Source organism: Anolis carolinensis, unplaced genomic scaffold (genome assembly GCF_035594765.1).
Source record: "Anolis carolinensis isolate JA03-04 unplaced genomic scaffold, rAnoCar3.1.pri scaffold_7, whole genome shotgun sequence".
NCBI lineage: Eukaryota > Metazoa > Chordata > Lepidosauria > Squamata > Dactyloidae > Anolis > Anolis carolinensis.
In genome coordinates this window covers 15118781-15135580 of record NW_026943818.1, presented here as the reverse complement: position 1 = coordinate 15135580, position 16800 = coordinate 15118781, and the positions used below count along the sequence as shown (strand labels likewise).

Here is a 16800-nt window from a genome sequence, read left to right as displayed (position 1 = left end):
TATTATTAGCATAGCACACTATTAGCATTATATATTACTATATTGAACTATACCACTATACTGTAATATTATTAGTAATATTATATGTAATGTAGAATATATAATTAATATTATTATATGGTATTATTATTATTAGTGTTATATTGTACTACATTATAATATTATTATCAATATTATATGTAAATACAATATATTATATTATTAGCATAGCACACTATTAGCATTATATATTACTATATTGAACTATACCACTATACTGTAATATTATTAGTAATATTATATGTAATGTAGAATATATAATTAATATTATTATATGGTATTATTATTATTAGTGTTATATTGTACTACATTATAATATTATTATCAATATTATATGTAAATACAATATATTATATTATTAGCATAGCACAATATTAGCATTATATATTACTATATTGAACTATACCACTATACTGTAATATTATTAATAATATTATATGTAATGTAGAATATATAATTAATATTATTATATGGTATTATTATTATTAGTGTTATATTGTACTACATTATAATATTATTATCAATATTATATGTAAATACAATATATTATATTATTAGCATAGCACAATATTAGCATTATATATTACTATATTGAACTATACTGTAATATTATTAGTAATATTATATGTAATATCGAATATATAATTAATACTATTATTATTAATACTATGGTATTATTATTAGTGTTATATTGTATTACATTATAATATTATTATCAATATTATATGTATATACAATATATTATATTATAAAACTGAGGGCGGGGGCCAGGTCAATGACCTCGGAGGGCCGCATCCGGCCCCCGGGCCTTAGTTTGGGGACCCCTGGTCTATTATAACTAGTTTGGGGATTCGATATTTGAAAAGGGCATTTATTATTATTATTATTATTATTATTATTACTAGCTGTGCCCAGCCACGCGTTGCTGTGGCAAAGTGGTGGTGGTATTGGTTAAAAGTTGTTGTGGAATTTTTATTTGACGTTATTTGTATTTTTTTAAATTAATTTTATTGTAACTTATCTTTTTTTATTTATTTATTATATTTTATTATTTTGTTGTATTATTTTTAGTTATTTTGTTATTATAGTATTTTATTGTATTAATGTTTTAGTGTTTTTAATTATTTTTATTGTATTACAGTAGAGTCTCACTTATCCAACATAAACGGGCTGGCAGAATGTTGGATAAGCGAATATCTTGGATAATAAGGAGGGATTAAGGAAAAGCCTATTAAACATCAAATTAGGTTATGATTTTACAAATGAAGCACCAAAACTTCATGTTATACAACAAATTTGACAGAAAAAGTAGTTCATTACGCAGTAATGTTATGTTGCAATTACTGTATTTACGAATTTAGCACCAAAATATCACAATGTATTGAAAACATTGACTACAAAAATGGCTTGGATTATCCAGAGGCTTGGATAAGCGAGGCTTGGATTAGTGAGACTCTACTGTATTTTGTTATAGTATTTTATTGTATTAATTTTTTTATTTTATTTATTTATTTATTTATTTGCTACATTTATATGCCGCCCTTCTTTCTCACCCCAAAGGGGACTCAGAGCAGCGTACAAATTAAATTTACATACAATATTATATTAGTATAGTACAATACTGGTAACAAATTACTATATTGTACTGTATCAACATATTGTAATATTATTAGTAATATTACATGTAAAATATGATATATGATTAATATTATTGTATTATTAGTATTATATTGTATTACAATATATTATGAATATTATATGTACAGTAGAGTCTCACTAATCCAAGCCTCGCTTATCCAAGCCTTTGGATAATCCAAGCCTTTTTGTAGTCAACGTTTCCAATATATCGTGATATTTTGGTGCTAAGTTCGTAAATACAGTAATTACAACATAACATTACTGCGCATTGAACTACTTTTTCTGTCAAATTTGTTGTATAACATGAAGTTTTGGTGCTTAATTTGTAAAATCATAACCTAATTTGATGCTTAATAGGCTTTTCCTTGATCAGTCTTTATAATCCAAGATATTCGCTTATCCAAGCTTCTGCCGGCCCGTTTAGCTTGGATTAGTGAGACTCTACTGTATTTGTATTTTTTTAAATTAATTTTATTGTAACTTATCTTTTTTATTTATTATATTTTATTATTTTGTTGTATTATTTTTAGTTATTTTGTTATAGTATTTTATTGTATTTATTTATTTATTTATTTGCTACATTTATATGCCGCCCTTCTTTCTCACCCCGAAGGGGACTCAGAGCGGCTTACAAATTAAATTTACATACAATATTATATTAGTATAGTATAATACTGGTAACAAATTACTATATTGTACTGTATCAACATATTGTAATATTATTAGTAATATTACATGTAAAATATGATATATGATTAATATTATTGTATTATTAGTATTATATCGTATTACAATATAATATTATGAATATTATATGTATATACAATATGTTATAATCTATATATATAAAAGAGTGATGGAATCCTGGCGACCGCCAAAACAACAAAACTAAACACCCCACAACCTCGAAAATTGACAGCACAACCCCTCATCCACGCCTCTAGGTTGATACAACAAAAAGAAAAGAAAAATAAAGTCCTAATTAGAGGGAGAGGAAGAATTGTTTTTATCCAATTGCTGCCAGTTAGAAGGCTAAGCTCCGCCCACTTGGTCTCCTAGCAACCCACTCACCCAGGGGACAGGCAGAGTTAGGCCTCACTTAGGCCTCTTCCACACTGCCTATAAAATACAGATTATCAGATTTTAACTGGATTAGATGGCAATGTAGACTCAAGGCCCTTCCACACAGCTATAAAACCCATATAATCTTATATTATCTGCTTTAACTGGATTATCTGGACTCCACACCTTTACCCTTTACCTTAACTACCACCAATTCCTCAATACTTTATTTGCCATACCAACATACTTTGCCACAGCAACGCGTGGCCGGGCACAGCTAGTTATTACATATTTTAGTGTTTTTAATTATTTTTATTTTTTATTATTTTTATTGTATTCTTTGTATTTATTTTATTTTTCATTCTTTTATTAACACTGGGCTGAGTGGGTTGCTAGGAGACCAAGTGGGCGGAGCTTAGCCTTCTAAGTGGCAGCAATTGGATAAAAACAATTATTGCTCTCCCTCTAAGTAGGACTTTATTTTTCTTTTCTTTTTGTTGTATCAACCTAGAGGCGTGGATGATGGGTTGTGTTGTCAAATTTCGAGGTTGGGAGGCCTGTAGTTTTGTTGTTTTGTGGGTCGCCGTGATGCCATCACTCTTTTATATATAGAGATGTAAATCTAAAGAAAAAATTCCCTCTCTGCAGAATGAGTACCTGCTGCTGGTGCACCCCGGGGGGCACAGAGGCCGTCCAGCTCCTACGCCGCTACGCCTCGGCCTCCTCGGAGTTTGCGGCCGCCAACGATGACCTCTGCTATTGCCTGGAGTGTGTAGACGAGTACCACAAGGCCCGGGAGGCCCTCCCTGCCTTGCATGAGGTCAGTGGTGCCTTGCTTGTTAGGCTGCTTTGCAAATTTATATCAAGCCTGGGGCCAAAATTACCATATATACCCAAGGATAAGCTGACCTGAATATAAGCCCACTAGGACCCTCACCCGAGTATAAGTCGAGGTTTTTTTTTTTCCAGTCGTAAACATGGGCTGAAATACTTGGCTTATACTTGAGTCTATAGGTAAATTGTAAAGGTTTCCCCTGACGTTAAGTCCAGTCATGTCTGACTCTGGTAGTTGGTGCTCATCTCCATTTCTAAGCCAAAGAGCCGGCGTTGTCCATAGACACCTCCAAGGTCATGTGGTATGACTGCATGGAGCTCCGTTACCTTCCCGCCGGAGCCGTACCTGTTGATCTACTCACACTCTGGGGGTTGGTGCTCATCTCCATTTCTAAGCCGAAGAGCCGGCGTTGTCCATAGACACCTCCAAGGTCATGTGGCCACTGGCATGACTGCATGGAGCACCAATGTTACCTTCCCATTGGAGCAGTACCTATTGATCTACTCACACTCTGGGGGTTGGTGCTCATCTCCATTTCTAAGCCGAAGAGCCGGCGTTGTCCATAGACACCTCCAAGGTCATGTGGCCACTGGCATGACTGCATGGAGCACCAATGTTACCTTCCCATTGGAGCAGTACCTATTGATCTACTCACACTCTGGGGGTTGGTGCTCATCTCCATTTCTAAGCCGAAGAGCCGGCGTTGTCCGTAGACACCTCCAAGGTCATGTGGCCACTGGCATGACTGCATGGAGCTCCGTTACCTTCCCGCCGGAGCCGTACCTATTGATCTACTCACACTCTGGGGGTTGGTGCTCATCTCCATTTCTAAGCCAAAGAGCCGGCGTTGTCCATAGACACCTCCAAGGTCATGTGGCCACTGGCATGACTGCATGGAGCACCAATGCTACCTTCCCATTGGAGCAGTACCTATTGATCTACTCACACTCTGGGGGTTGGTGCTCATCTCCATTTCTAAGCCGAAGAGCCAGCGTTGTCCATAGACACCTCCAAGGTCATGTGGCCACTGGCATGACTGCATGGAGCGCCAACGTTACCTTCCCGCCGGAGCGGTACCTATTGATCTACTCACATTGGCATGTTTTCGAACTGCTAGGTTGGCAGGTGCTGGGGCTAACAGCGGGTGCTCATTCCGCTCCCGGGATTTGAACCTGGGACCTTTTGGTCCGCAAGTTCAGCAGCTCATTGTAACACACTGTGCCACCAGGGGCCCCAATAAATGTAACAATACCAATAATAATAGAGAAAAATAATAAATGTACCATATATACCCGAGTATAAGCCGACTTGAATATAAGCCCACCAGGACCCTCACCCGAGTATAAGCCGAGGGTTTTTTTTCCAGTCCTTAAAAAGGGTTGAAAAACCTGGCTTATACTCGAGTCTATAGGGTGCCCTATTTCTTTGAATCGAAAGCTCACCTTTTTGGGCTAAATTACCTTCCCAAAATGAGGGGGCGCATGACATTTGCAGACATCAGCCTAGCCTAATGCTAATGAACTGTTCCTTGTTGAGGACTGCAGACTTGAGCAGTGTGAGGTTGACTTCCAACACAGGCCCTGTGGGAGCTGGAGACGGGCCGCCTGGTGGCCCACTTTGAGGCCTCGCTGAAGGACGAGGAGGGCGATGACGACGACCTCTTCCTGGTGGAGGAGGACCGGGAGACCCCCTTGTGCGGATACTCCGGGGCCGGATTCGAGAAGCACCTCCGGGTTCCGCTGCTGGAGATACTCAAGTATCCCTACCTGCTCCTCCATGAGCGTGTCAGTGAGTATTGGGGTTCTATAAATGCCAACAAAGAAAACCAAAGCCGTTGATAAGGTCACACATTCCACACGGACATTCTTCATCTCCTCCCAGTTCCACCACTTTCAGTTCCTGTCCCTCTTCTAACTCCACTTTCCTCGGTGGCTGTATATGTGGGAGATACTCAGTGAAGTCATTGTTTTTTTCAGTTGGCAACTTGCTTATCTTTTTGGCTGCTCCTGCAGGCCGAACTTCCCTTTGGGTCACAGTGTTCGTTGCTAAGGAAACCTTTACGTTTCATCACCTCTTCCCACCTCTGTTGTGTTACCTGAACCACATTTCAAAATTACTATTAAGACAGACATGCCTGAAAAACTATCAAAATTTAACAAAAAGAAATCTAATATGTGCTGGAAATGCAGGAAAAAAATTGGGGACATTTTTTTCATCAACAGTGGTCCTGTGAGAAAATTAAAGAATTTTGGAAGACTGTTCACAAAATGACACAAGAAATTGTAGGAATTAAATTTAAATCGGATCCGGAAATGTATTTATTAAGTTTTACAAATACAAAATTTAAGAAAAACGAAGATAAAATATTTTTTTTATTTAAGCACAGCGGCAAGATTAACAATTGCAAAGATCTGGAAAGGAAAAAGACTATAATAGGAATACTGGATAATAAGAATACTAGACATACAGTAGAGTCTCACTTATCCAAGCCTCGCTTATCCAAGCTTCTGGATAATCCAAGTCATTTTTGTAGTCAATGTTTTCAATAAATTGTGATATTTTGGTGCTAAATTCGTAAATACAGTAATTACAACATTACATTACTGCGTATTGAACTACAGTAGAGTCTCGATTATCCAAGCCTCGCTTATCCAAGCTTCTGGATTATCCAACGCATTTTTGTAGTCAATGTTTTCAATATATCGTGATATTTTGGTGCTAAATTCGTAAATACAGTAATTACTACATAACATTACTGCGTATTGAAGTACTTTTTCTGTCAAATTTGTTGTATAACATGATGTTTTGGTGCTCAATTTGTAAAATCAAATAGGCTTTTCCATATTCCCTCCTTACTATCCAACATTTCCGCTTATCCAACGTTCTGCTGGCCCGTTGATGTTGGATAAGTGAGACTCTGCTGTAACCGGAGCCTTTTCTCCTTGATTGGCAGGCGAGCTGTGCGTGGAGGCCCTTTGCAAGATGGAGCAGATCCACTTCTCCTACCAGGTGGTGGGCAAGCACCCCGGGATCTACCTGCTCATGGTGCACCCCAACGAAGTGGTGAGTCCCGCGCAGGCGCAGTCCGTGGCCGAGGAGCCCCGCCCCGGCTCCCCCCCCCCCCCCCAGGCCTGCCAAGCCCCGTTGTGTCTGTACCCGCAGGTGCGTCGCTGGGCCATCCTGACGGCCCGGAGCCTGGGCAAGGTGGACCGGGACGACTACTACGACATCCAGGAGGTGCTGACCTGCCTCTTCAAGGTCATTGAGCTGGGCCTCTTCGAGGAGCCAGGCCTCTTCCACTCGGCCGTCCTCGAGAAGGGCCGGCTCCTCCTCCTGCCCCCACACCTCTACGACACCGACAACTACAAGAACTACTGGCTGGGTGAGGCAAGGAGGGCGGCCCAGACCCCCGGCCCCTTCCCCTCCTTCCTTCCTTCCTTCCTTCCTTCCTTCCTTCCTTCCTTCCTTCTTCTCCTCTCCTTCATTACTCTTCTTCTCCTCTCCTTCATTACTCTTCTTCCTCTCCTTCCTTCCTCTCCTTCCCTCTTTCCTCCCTCCTTCTTCCTCTCCTTGCTTTCTTCCTCTTCTTCTCTCCCTCCTTCTTTCCTCTTCCTTCCTCTCCTGTCTTCCCTGCCTTCCTCTCCTTCTCTCTTCCTCTCCTTCCTTCCTTCCATCCGTCCCTCCCTTCTGTTTCCTTCTTCCCTCTTCTTCCTCTCCTTCCTTCCTCTCCTTTCTTCCTTCTCCCTTCCGTCCCTCCTTCTCTCCTTCTTTCCTCTCCTGTCTTCCTTCTCCTCTCTTCCTCTCCCTTCCTTCCTTCCTTCCTTCCTTCCTTCCTTCCTTCCTTCCTTCCTTCCTGTCTGTCCTCCGTCTCCTTTCTTTCTTCTTCCCCCTTTCCGTCCTTCCTTCTTTCCTCTCCTCTTCCTTCCTCTTCTCTCTTCCTCTCCATTTTCCCCCTTCCTTCCTTCCTTCCTTCCTTCCTTCCTTCCTTCCTTCCTTCCTTCCTGTCTTTCTCTCCCCTCCCCTCCTCTCCTCTCCTCCTTTCTCCTCTCCTTCCTTCCTTCCTTCCTTCCTTCCTTCCTTCCTTCCTTCCTTCCTTCCTTCCTGTCTTTCTTTCCTCTCCTCTCCTCTCCTCTCATCTCCTCTCCATTTCTTCCTTCCTTCCTGTTTGCCTGCCTGTTTGTTTCCTTCCTCCCCCTCCCTCTCTTCCTCTCCTTCCTTCTTCCTTGTCTTTTCTTCCTCTCCTTCCTTCCTTCCCTTCTTTTCTCCCTCCCTTCCTCTTCTCCATCTCTTCTCTTCCTTTATTTCCTCTCCTTCCTCCCTTCCCTCCCTTTTTCTTCTCGTTCCTCTACTCCTCTTTCCTCTCCTTCATCTCGTTTATCTTTTCTTCTATCGATCTCCAGGCAGTGTGGAATTGCACTGAAAGGAATCGATTTTATTACAAATGTCATTGAATTAGTTTATTAGGAATTGCACTGAGTTGGATTATTAGGAACTGCGTAGAATGAGTTTCTTAGGAATTGGTTTATTGGGAACTTCATTGAATTGGGTTGTTCAGAACTGGCTTATTAGGAATTGAACAGAATGGGCTCATTAGGAATTGCCTTATTAAGACTTGCACTGAATTGGTTTATTATTGGGAATGTCACTGAATTGGCTTATTGGGAATTGCACTGAGTTGGATTATTAGGAACTGCGCAGAATGGGTTCATTAGGAATTGGTTTATTAGGAATTTCACTGAATTGGGTTGTTCGGAACTGGCTTATTAGGAATTGCATTATTCAGAATTGCACTGAATTGGACTATTAGGAATTGGTTTATTAGGAATTTCATAGAATTGGCCTTTTAGGAATTGTCTTATTAGGAATTGCGCGGAATGGGTTTATTTTTTGTGTGTTTCTCCTCGCAGGCATCTGCATGTTGCTGACGGTCCTGGAAGAGCAGGCGATGGACTCCTTGCTTTTGGGGCCCGACAAGCAGAACGACTTCATGCAGAGCATCATGAACGTCATGGAGAAGGAGACCGACGGTAAGGAACAATAGGCTGAGATCATTTATTTATTTATTTATTTACAGTATTTATATCCCGCCCTTCTTTCTCACCCCGAAGGGGACTCAGGGCGGGTTACAATGAACACATATATGGCAAACATTCAATGCCAACAGACAAACAACATATATAGACAGACACAGAGGCATTTAACATTTTTTTTCCAGCTTCACGATTCCGGCCACCGGGGGAGCTGTTGCTTCACTGTCCACTAGTGGCTGTACTTTCTCATTCCATTCCTCGTGTTTTGCTGGCAGTTTTATGATGTTGTAAATTAGTTAAATTAGCCTCCCGCATAAAGCGTACTTAAATTTCCCTACTTGACAGCTGCAACTGTCTTTCGGGGCTGCATAGGTCAACAGCAAGCCAGGCTATTTAATGGTCGGGGGCTTAACCCAATCCAGGTTTCGAACTCATGACCTCTCAGTCAGTAGTGATTTATTGCAGCTGGTTACTAGCCAGCTGCGCCACAGCCCGGCCCATCATCCGTGGATCAGTGATTTGATTGAGAAGTAATCTGTGCCCTAGAACCCCAGATAATACAATGTAACACAACCCAATCCCTCCCGGCAGATGGCCATCCATCCTGATCCTGTCTCTCTTCCAGGCGACGGCAACAACGACCCTTTCTGGCCCGTGCTCCACTGCTTCATGGTGATCTTGGACAAGCTGGGCTCCAAAGTCTGGGGGCAGCTCATTGACCCCATCCAGGCCTTCCAGACCATCATCAACAACGCCAGTTACAAGAAGGAGATTGAGAGCATCCGCCAGAGCTGCCGAACCAGGTAATAATAATAATAATAATAATAATAATAATAATAATAATAATAATAATTTTATTCTTGTACCCCGCCCCATCTCCCCGAAAGGACTCGGGGCGGCTCACATGGGGCCTTGCCCAACATCACAATATAAAATCAAAACAAAAACACAAATTTACAACAATAAATCAACAATATCGGTAAAACAATCGAAAAGGACAATCTTACAAGATAAAATGTTAAAACAGGTATATCAAACACAAGTCTGGGCCAAGATAGAGCCGTGGAGTTTATTATTATTGGATTTATTATTATTGGATCTTTACACCATGGAACACGGTTTTTGTTCCTGCAGATCGAGGCCAAAGTTTAATAACGATAATTATTATAATTAATAATATTAATAATATTAATATTAATTATTAATAATATATTATACTATATTAATACATTATCATATATTAATATATTATATTATAATTATATTATAATTAATATTAATAATACAGGAGGGATTAAGGAAAAGCCTATTAAACATCAAATTAGGTCATGATTTTACAAATTAAGCACCAAAACATCATGTTTTACAACAAATTTGACAGAAAAAGTAGTTCAATACGCAGGAATGTTATGTTGTAATTACTGTATTTACGAATTTAGCACCAAAATATCACAATATATTGAAAACATTGACTACAAAAATGGCTTGGATAAGCGAGGCTTGGATAAGTGAGACTCTACGGTAATATTAATTACTATTAATATAACATATTAATATATTATAATATATTATAATATATTAATATAATTATAATTAATATTAATATTATTATTAATAATAATTAATAATAATATAATAAGCATCTCCTAATACACAGCTCAAAAAATGGAGAAATAAATTAACAAATGGTCAACTGTTTGTATCTATCTTCTTTGCTGTGTCATATAATAATAATAATAATGTGGGTGAAATGTCAGGAGAGAATGCTTCTGGAACCTGGTTATATGGCCTAGAAAACTCACAGCAACCCAGTGATTCCGGCCATGACAGCCTTCAGCAACATAATAATAATTATTATCATTTTGAAGGACTAAATCGGAGCCGCCATCGGACTATGGAGACGAATTGGTGACCTGCAGCCAGATTGTGTACAATTTCCACCCAGAAAGGCCCAGCAAAGTAAGTCCTAGAAAGTGTGGCTATGTCTTGCTATTGAGAGAAAGTAGAATAACAAGCAGCAAAAAGGAGTGTGAGGTTTGAAGACTAGTTGCAGTAGTTATGTAGTTAGTATGTCGTATGTACATGTTAATACAGGTATGTGTTAGATTGCTGTGTTTCCTCGATGTAGTCTGTTGTCTGTTCCACTGGCTGGTTTGCTGCTTTGTTTTAGAGATATATATTGTTTGCCTTTTCCCAAGTGTCTAGGACTGTGTGATGTATTATTATTATTATTATTATTATTATTATTATTATTATTATTATTGATAGAGAAGGACACAGCAAACGAGATCTATATGCTGGATTTCGTATCACAAAATCACAAGTCGAACACTTCCCAAGTGTCTAGGACTGTGTGATGTGTGTATTATTATTATTATTATTATTATTAAGCAGAGGCTGGATAGCCATCTGTCAGGAGGGCTTTGATTGTGTCCCTTTATGGCAGAAGAGGATTGGACTGGATGGCCTTTGGGATGTCTTCCAATTCTGGAATTCTATTACTGTTGTTGTTATCATGATTTTTATTAAGCAGAGGCTGGATGGCCATCTGTTGGGAGGGTTTAAGTGTATCTCCCTTTATGGCAGATGGTTGGACTGAATGACCTTTAGAATCTCTCCCAGCCCTAGGATCCTATGATCCAGAGGCTGAATGGCTATCTGTCAGGAGGGTTTGAATGGTGTCCTTTGTGGTGGAAGTGGGTGTCGTGGTTCAGTCCCAGAAAACGTGGAACAGCTTTTGGAACAGCAGTTTGTTCCAGGGAATGTTGTTGACTTAGAAATGCAGGTGGATTCGGGAGGTGCTGAAGGGCCAGGAAAACAGACGGAACAGGAGTAAAGTTCTCAGTCTAGCAGAGATAAGGATGACCTTCGACGGGAGTCTGAAAATTGTCAACAGAGCTCAGATGGTCGTGAGGGGGATGAATGCTTGTTAGGCAGGGAATCCAGATTAAAGTTGAGACGCTTCTTCGTGAGAATTGCCTTTGTTTCCTTGGAACTGCTTTGCTATTTCTGGGACTCTGTCTTGATAACCACGAAGCCTTTGAACTGCATTTGCAATTGGATTATTGCTCTGTGGTGGATTGTGTGTGTTGTAGCAAGGTGGCTCAGTGCTGAGGTGCGACAGAGGGTTGGACTGAATGACCTTTGGAGTCTCTTCCAACCCTAGGATTCTATGATCCAGAGGCTGGATGGCCGTCTGTTGGGAGGGTTTCAGTTGTGTCTTCCTTTATGGTAGATGGTTTGAATGAATGACCTTTAGAATCTCTTCCAACCCTAGGATCCAGTGATCCAGAGGCTGGATAGTCATCTGTTGGAAAGGCTTGAATGGTGTCTTCTCTCACACGGAGCCTTCTCACACTGAGGCCTCTTTCACACTGAGGCCTTCTCTCACACGGAGCCTTCTCACACTGAGGCCTCTTTCACACTGAGGCCTTCTCTCACACTGAGCCTTCTCACACTGAGCCTTCTCACACTGAGCCTTCTCACACTGAGGCCTTCTCTCACACGGAGCCTTCTCACACTGAGGCCTCTTTCACACTGAGGTCTTCTCTCACACTGAGCCTTCTCACACTGAGGCCTCTTTCACCCTGAGGCCTCTCGTATTGAGGCCTTCTCTCACACTGAGGCCTCTTCTCACACTGAGGCCTCTTCTCACACTGAGGTCTTCTCTCACACTGAGCCTTCTCACACTGAGCCTTCTCACACTGAGGCCTCTTTCACACTGAGGTCTTCTCTCACACGGAGCCTTCTCACACTGAGGCCTCTTTCACCCTGAGGCCTCTCGTATTGAGGCCTTCTCTCACACTGAGGCCTCTTCTCACACTGAGGTCTTCTCTCACACTGAGCCTTCTCACACGAAGGCCTCTTTCACACTGAGGCCTCTTTCACACTGAGCCTTCTCACACTGAGGCCTCTCTCATACTGAGGCCTTCTCTCACTGAGGCAGACTAAGCTGCAGATATTTATTTATTTATTTATTACAATATTTATATCCCGCCCTTCTCACCCAACAGGGGACTCAGGGCGGCTTATAATAAAACACACATATAAAAATTGTACTGACACACCTGCTTATATTGAACTGCATCTTTTGCTGAGTCATTGCATCCATGTAACCCTTTCAGTGCTTGACTCACATTTTTGTCATTAAAAATCCCTAGTGAATTAATATTTCTGACAACTCTCTCTCTCTCTGGCTCCGCTTTTCAGGAGGTGGGCCGCCGGACAGCCACATGTCCTGACTACTGCCCCAACCTGTACGAAGACATGCAGACGCTGACGGACATGTTCCAGTACGATGTTGGGCGGGACATGCGCCTGCACAACAGCACCTTCCTGTGGTTCGTGCCCTTCGCCCACTCCCTGACGGACCTGAAGGACCTGGGCATGGCCTACAGCGTGCAGGTCATACACCATCTTTGCTCGGAGGTCCGAGGTGTCTTAGGCGGAGAGGCAGCCACGTGCGACAAGGTCTCTGAGTTCTTCATCTGGATCCTGGTGTCGGTGGTGGAGCTCAACCTCAAGCGCAGCTGCCTGCACTTCCTGTGGGTCAGCTCCGAGAACTGGGTGGAGGCGGTGGTCAAGTGCGCCCGGCTGCCCAGGGCCGCGTTTTCCTCCCATGGGATAGACCGGGTGCCCTCTTGGGAGCCCGCCTCGGTGCAGCTGGCCTGCATGAGCCTCATCCGGAACATCCTGAAGGAGGGCTTCCAGGTCGGGCAGGGCAACGCCCGCTTCCTGGACGAGCTCAACCTGCTGCGGCGCAACCGGGAGGAGTGGAAGCTGGGCCCCGCGCAGGCCAAGGAGCTGCAGGAGTGCCTCAAGCACATCGTCCGGAGCCTCTGGCGGAGGTCCTCGATGCGCCCCGCTCTCGCCCAGGAGCTCCTGCCGTCCCCGAAGGGCCGGGAAGACACCCTTCCTCCCGTCAACATTAAGCAGGAACCCAGCGAGGGTTTGGCCCAAGGCGGCTCAAGCCCTGAGCGAACGGGGGGCCAGAGAAACACAAACCAGGGTGCGGTGGATTCAGGGCCCAAAGGCTCTCGCCAATTTGAAGAAAAAAGACCTGCACCCCCCACTGAGAAGAGTGGCAGCAATGCCTCGGAGGGGAAGTCGGGCCCGGCGAGCAAATCCAAGACGTCAGACCTGACGTTGAAATTGAAGCGGTTGGTTGATAACAAGAATAGAAGGGACAGCGGTTTGGAGCGCGAGAAAGATGGCTGCAAAAGTCCTCAAATGACAAAGGATGGCGTTATCGGAAGTGGCCAGTCCGGCTCTGCCGCAGGCATCAAACAAGAGCCGGAGGAGCGTCCGGTGGAGTTTCGAAGTGGCTCCGGAACGGAAGGGAGTTCCGAGGAGAGCAGCAGCGAGGACGAGACGGCCCACATCCCCCTCTCGCAGCTCAGGGAGGAACTCATGAGGAAGAGGGCGGATCCGGCAACCGCCCGGTTGGACCGCGACCTCCGCCGGCTGACCCTGGCTGCCAAAGCCAAAGCCAACACCTCCTCTGCCGACTCCAGCCAGGAGGACAGCCCGTGCGGTCACGGTTGCGTCGAGAGGAAGATCCGGGGCGCTACGAGGACCTGGCCCGGGAGCAGCAACGCGAAAATGTCCCCGGCGAGCATCATCGTCATTTCAGACACGTCTTCGGACGAAGAGGAAAACAAAGCCAATGCAGCGGAGAGCGCGAGCCGGAAGGGAGAGCACCCGGCGACGTCGCCGGATCCCCCCTCGCCCTGTGACAACACTGAATCTCAGTGCTTTGAGTTCGAAACCGAGGACGATATTTACTCCGCTTGGCAAGACAGCCAGGCCTGTGACGAGGCAGCGGGGCCGCCGGTGAAGGGTTGTTGCTCGCCGGAGATGTCCGATACGGAGAAAGCCAGGCAGCTCAACGAGTGGGGCTACGACACAGACTACCTTGGGGATGACATCCTGGAAAAAGCAGCGGGTGATACCGAGCGGCAGGAGAAGGCCAGGGAAGAAAGCACGGCTAACGATAGGGAACGTTCCGGACATAAGGATCCAGGAACATCGACATCGTCAACATTTAGAAAATCTGTAGTTAGAACTGAGAACAGGAGGAGCCCTGGGCAAAGAGGCATCCGCAGCGGCAAACCACCCCGCCTGATGCCGGCCGTCGTCCCCCCGAAGAAGGTCCACACGTTTCCCAGCCCGACGCTGCTGACGGAGAAGCTGGGCCTGAGCAAACGGGTGCGCAGGGCGGCAGAGCTGTCGCAGCGCACGCAAGACAGCATCACGAAGCTGCGCCAGTACGGGAAGGCGGCCGGGGAGCTCCCTGCTCAGCGCAAGGCGAAGCTGATCCGGCCCCAGTTCCTGGCCGACCGGAACAAGAAGATGCTCACCTGCCAGGACCGCTACCTGCTCAGCCACCGGAAGCAGAAGGAGCGGGAGGCAGCAGCCAGGAAGCCGTGCGCAGCATCAACCACCCGGAATGCCAAGGTCAGGGGCGCTCCCGGGGAGGGGAACCCGTCCAGGAAACCTCCACGGCACCGTTCGATAGAGGCAAACGCCGCCCCATTATCCTCTCTGGCCCTGAAGGATGTCCGGGAAACCGCTCCGAGTGATGCGTGTTCTCCTGTATCTGGAAGCAGTAAAACGGATGTTGCGGTCACTCCTTCCGGCGAGGACCCGGCTTCGAAAGAAGCGAGCGGAGAGGACGAGGACTTGTTTCTGACCCAGAGAGACCCGGTGCCCATGGAGCTGTGTTCGCAAACGGAGACCCCTCCGATCCTTTCTTTGCAGACCGAAAAGGGCCACCCGGAGCCTCCGGAGCACGTCTTCACCAAACCCCTCCTGCCGGCCAAGCCCTCCACCACCAAGATCTTCAGCTCCGCTTCCTCTTCGCGGACGGCGCACCTCTCCAAGGCGCTCCAGAGCGCCGCCAAGCCCCCCACGGTCCCCCGGAGCAAAGCGGCGGCCGTCCTTCGCACCTCGGAGGCCCCAAAGCCCAAGGTCCCGAGGAGCGTCCTTCAGCCCCAGAACCAGAACGGCCTCCTTCCGCAGTACAGCGGGCGGACGATGCCACCCGTCGCCGCCGTGGCCCCTCGGCCAGACCCTCGGCAGAAGAACGGCAACGGCGGCGGCAGCATCCAGTACCGGGACCACAGCCTTTTAGTCAAAGAGGTCCTGAAGTGGAGCTACGACATGTTCGCCAACATCAATCAGCTGGGGCCGCCGGACCACCTCCTCCGCTCGGTGGTGGCCCCTGTCCCGCTCCGCTTCCGGGATTACAACGAGTACTTCGACACCTTCTTCCCTCTGATGATGCTGAACGCCTTTGAAGAGGTGAGCCTTGCGCCCTTGTTGAGGATGCATTTAGGCATACGGGCAGACCCCAAGTGATGAACGAGAGAGCCAACCAGGACCCTCACCCGAGTATAAGCTGAGGGGGGCTTTTTCGGTCCTAAAAAAAAGGGCTGAAAAACTAGGCTTATACTCGAGTATATGCAGTATATATAAAATAATAATATAATAATAATAATTTATTTATTTATTTATTTACAACATTTATACCCCGCCCTTCTCACCCGAGGGGACTCAGGGCGGCTTACAAAAATTGGCAAAATTTAATGCCCAAATTACAATCATAAAAACAAAACAATACAAACAGATCTGTTAATAACATTATGAAAACACATTATAAAAACCTTAAAATAAGATATAAGATTCCTCTCACTTCCTGTTGTCTCATCCCTGTTCTTAACAAAGAGTTGTTTGCAAGTCAAATGTTTGTAACCTGGGTTTGGACCAAGAGGCGCATTGAACTCCGTGTTTCCCGGTGTTTTCCGCAGGCGGCCCAGGAGTGGCAGGAGAACCAGAAGGCCAAGGAGCAGAAGCCGTTCTGCCTGAGTTTGCTGAACTTCAATGCGGACATGAAGAAAGCGGATTTCATAGGTGAGAGGACCTTGGGCATTTGATGGACAGTCAGGATGATCATGGTGACGACAATCATGTTATTTCTTACAACGTAGTCAAAAACGCACCATCATAAAACATTCATAAGTTCAGGGTTGCAATGAAGCCTCCCCACTTGGAGTCCCGAAGCAGAGGCTGGTTGGCCATCTGCCAGGAGGGCTTTGATGGTGCTTTTCCTGCCTGGAAGAAATGGGGTTGGACTGAGTGTCATTTGGGGGTCCCTTCCAACTCTAGGAATCCATATTCCCCTCCCGCTTCCCCTCT

General features: G+C 44.7%; 1 protein-coding gene across 2 annotated transcripts in view; it reads left to right on the top strand.

The window, feature by feature from the left end:
- Positions 1-16800, top strand: part of setx (senataxin) — a 36599-nt gene that overhangs the window by 1202 nt on the left and 18597 nt on the right. For both annotated transcript variants that reach the window (XR_010000091.1, XM_062959172.1), the window contains exons 2-10: positions 3388-3559; positions 5152-5362; positions 6528-6637; positions 6737-6956; positions 8482-8601; positions 9230-9407; positions 10473-10563; positions 12814-15906; positions 16413-16515. Coding sequence is in view for 1 of the 2 variants with exons in the window: in XM_062959172.1 (XP_062815242.1) it covers positions 3389-3559; positions 5152-5362; positions 6528-6637; positions 6737-6956; positions 8482-8601; positions 9230-9407; positions 10473-10563; positions 12814-15906; positions 16413-16515 (4297 nt within the window). In the remaining variant the exon portion in view is untranslated. The remainder of the gene's footprint in view (positions 1-3387; positions 3560-5151; positions 5363-6527; positions 6638-6736; positions 6957-8481; positions 8602-9229; positions 9408-10472; positions 10564-12813; positions 15907-16412; positions 16516-16800) is intronic.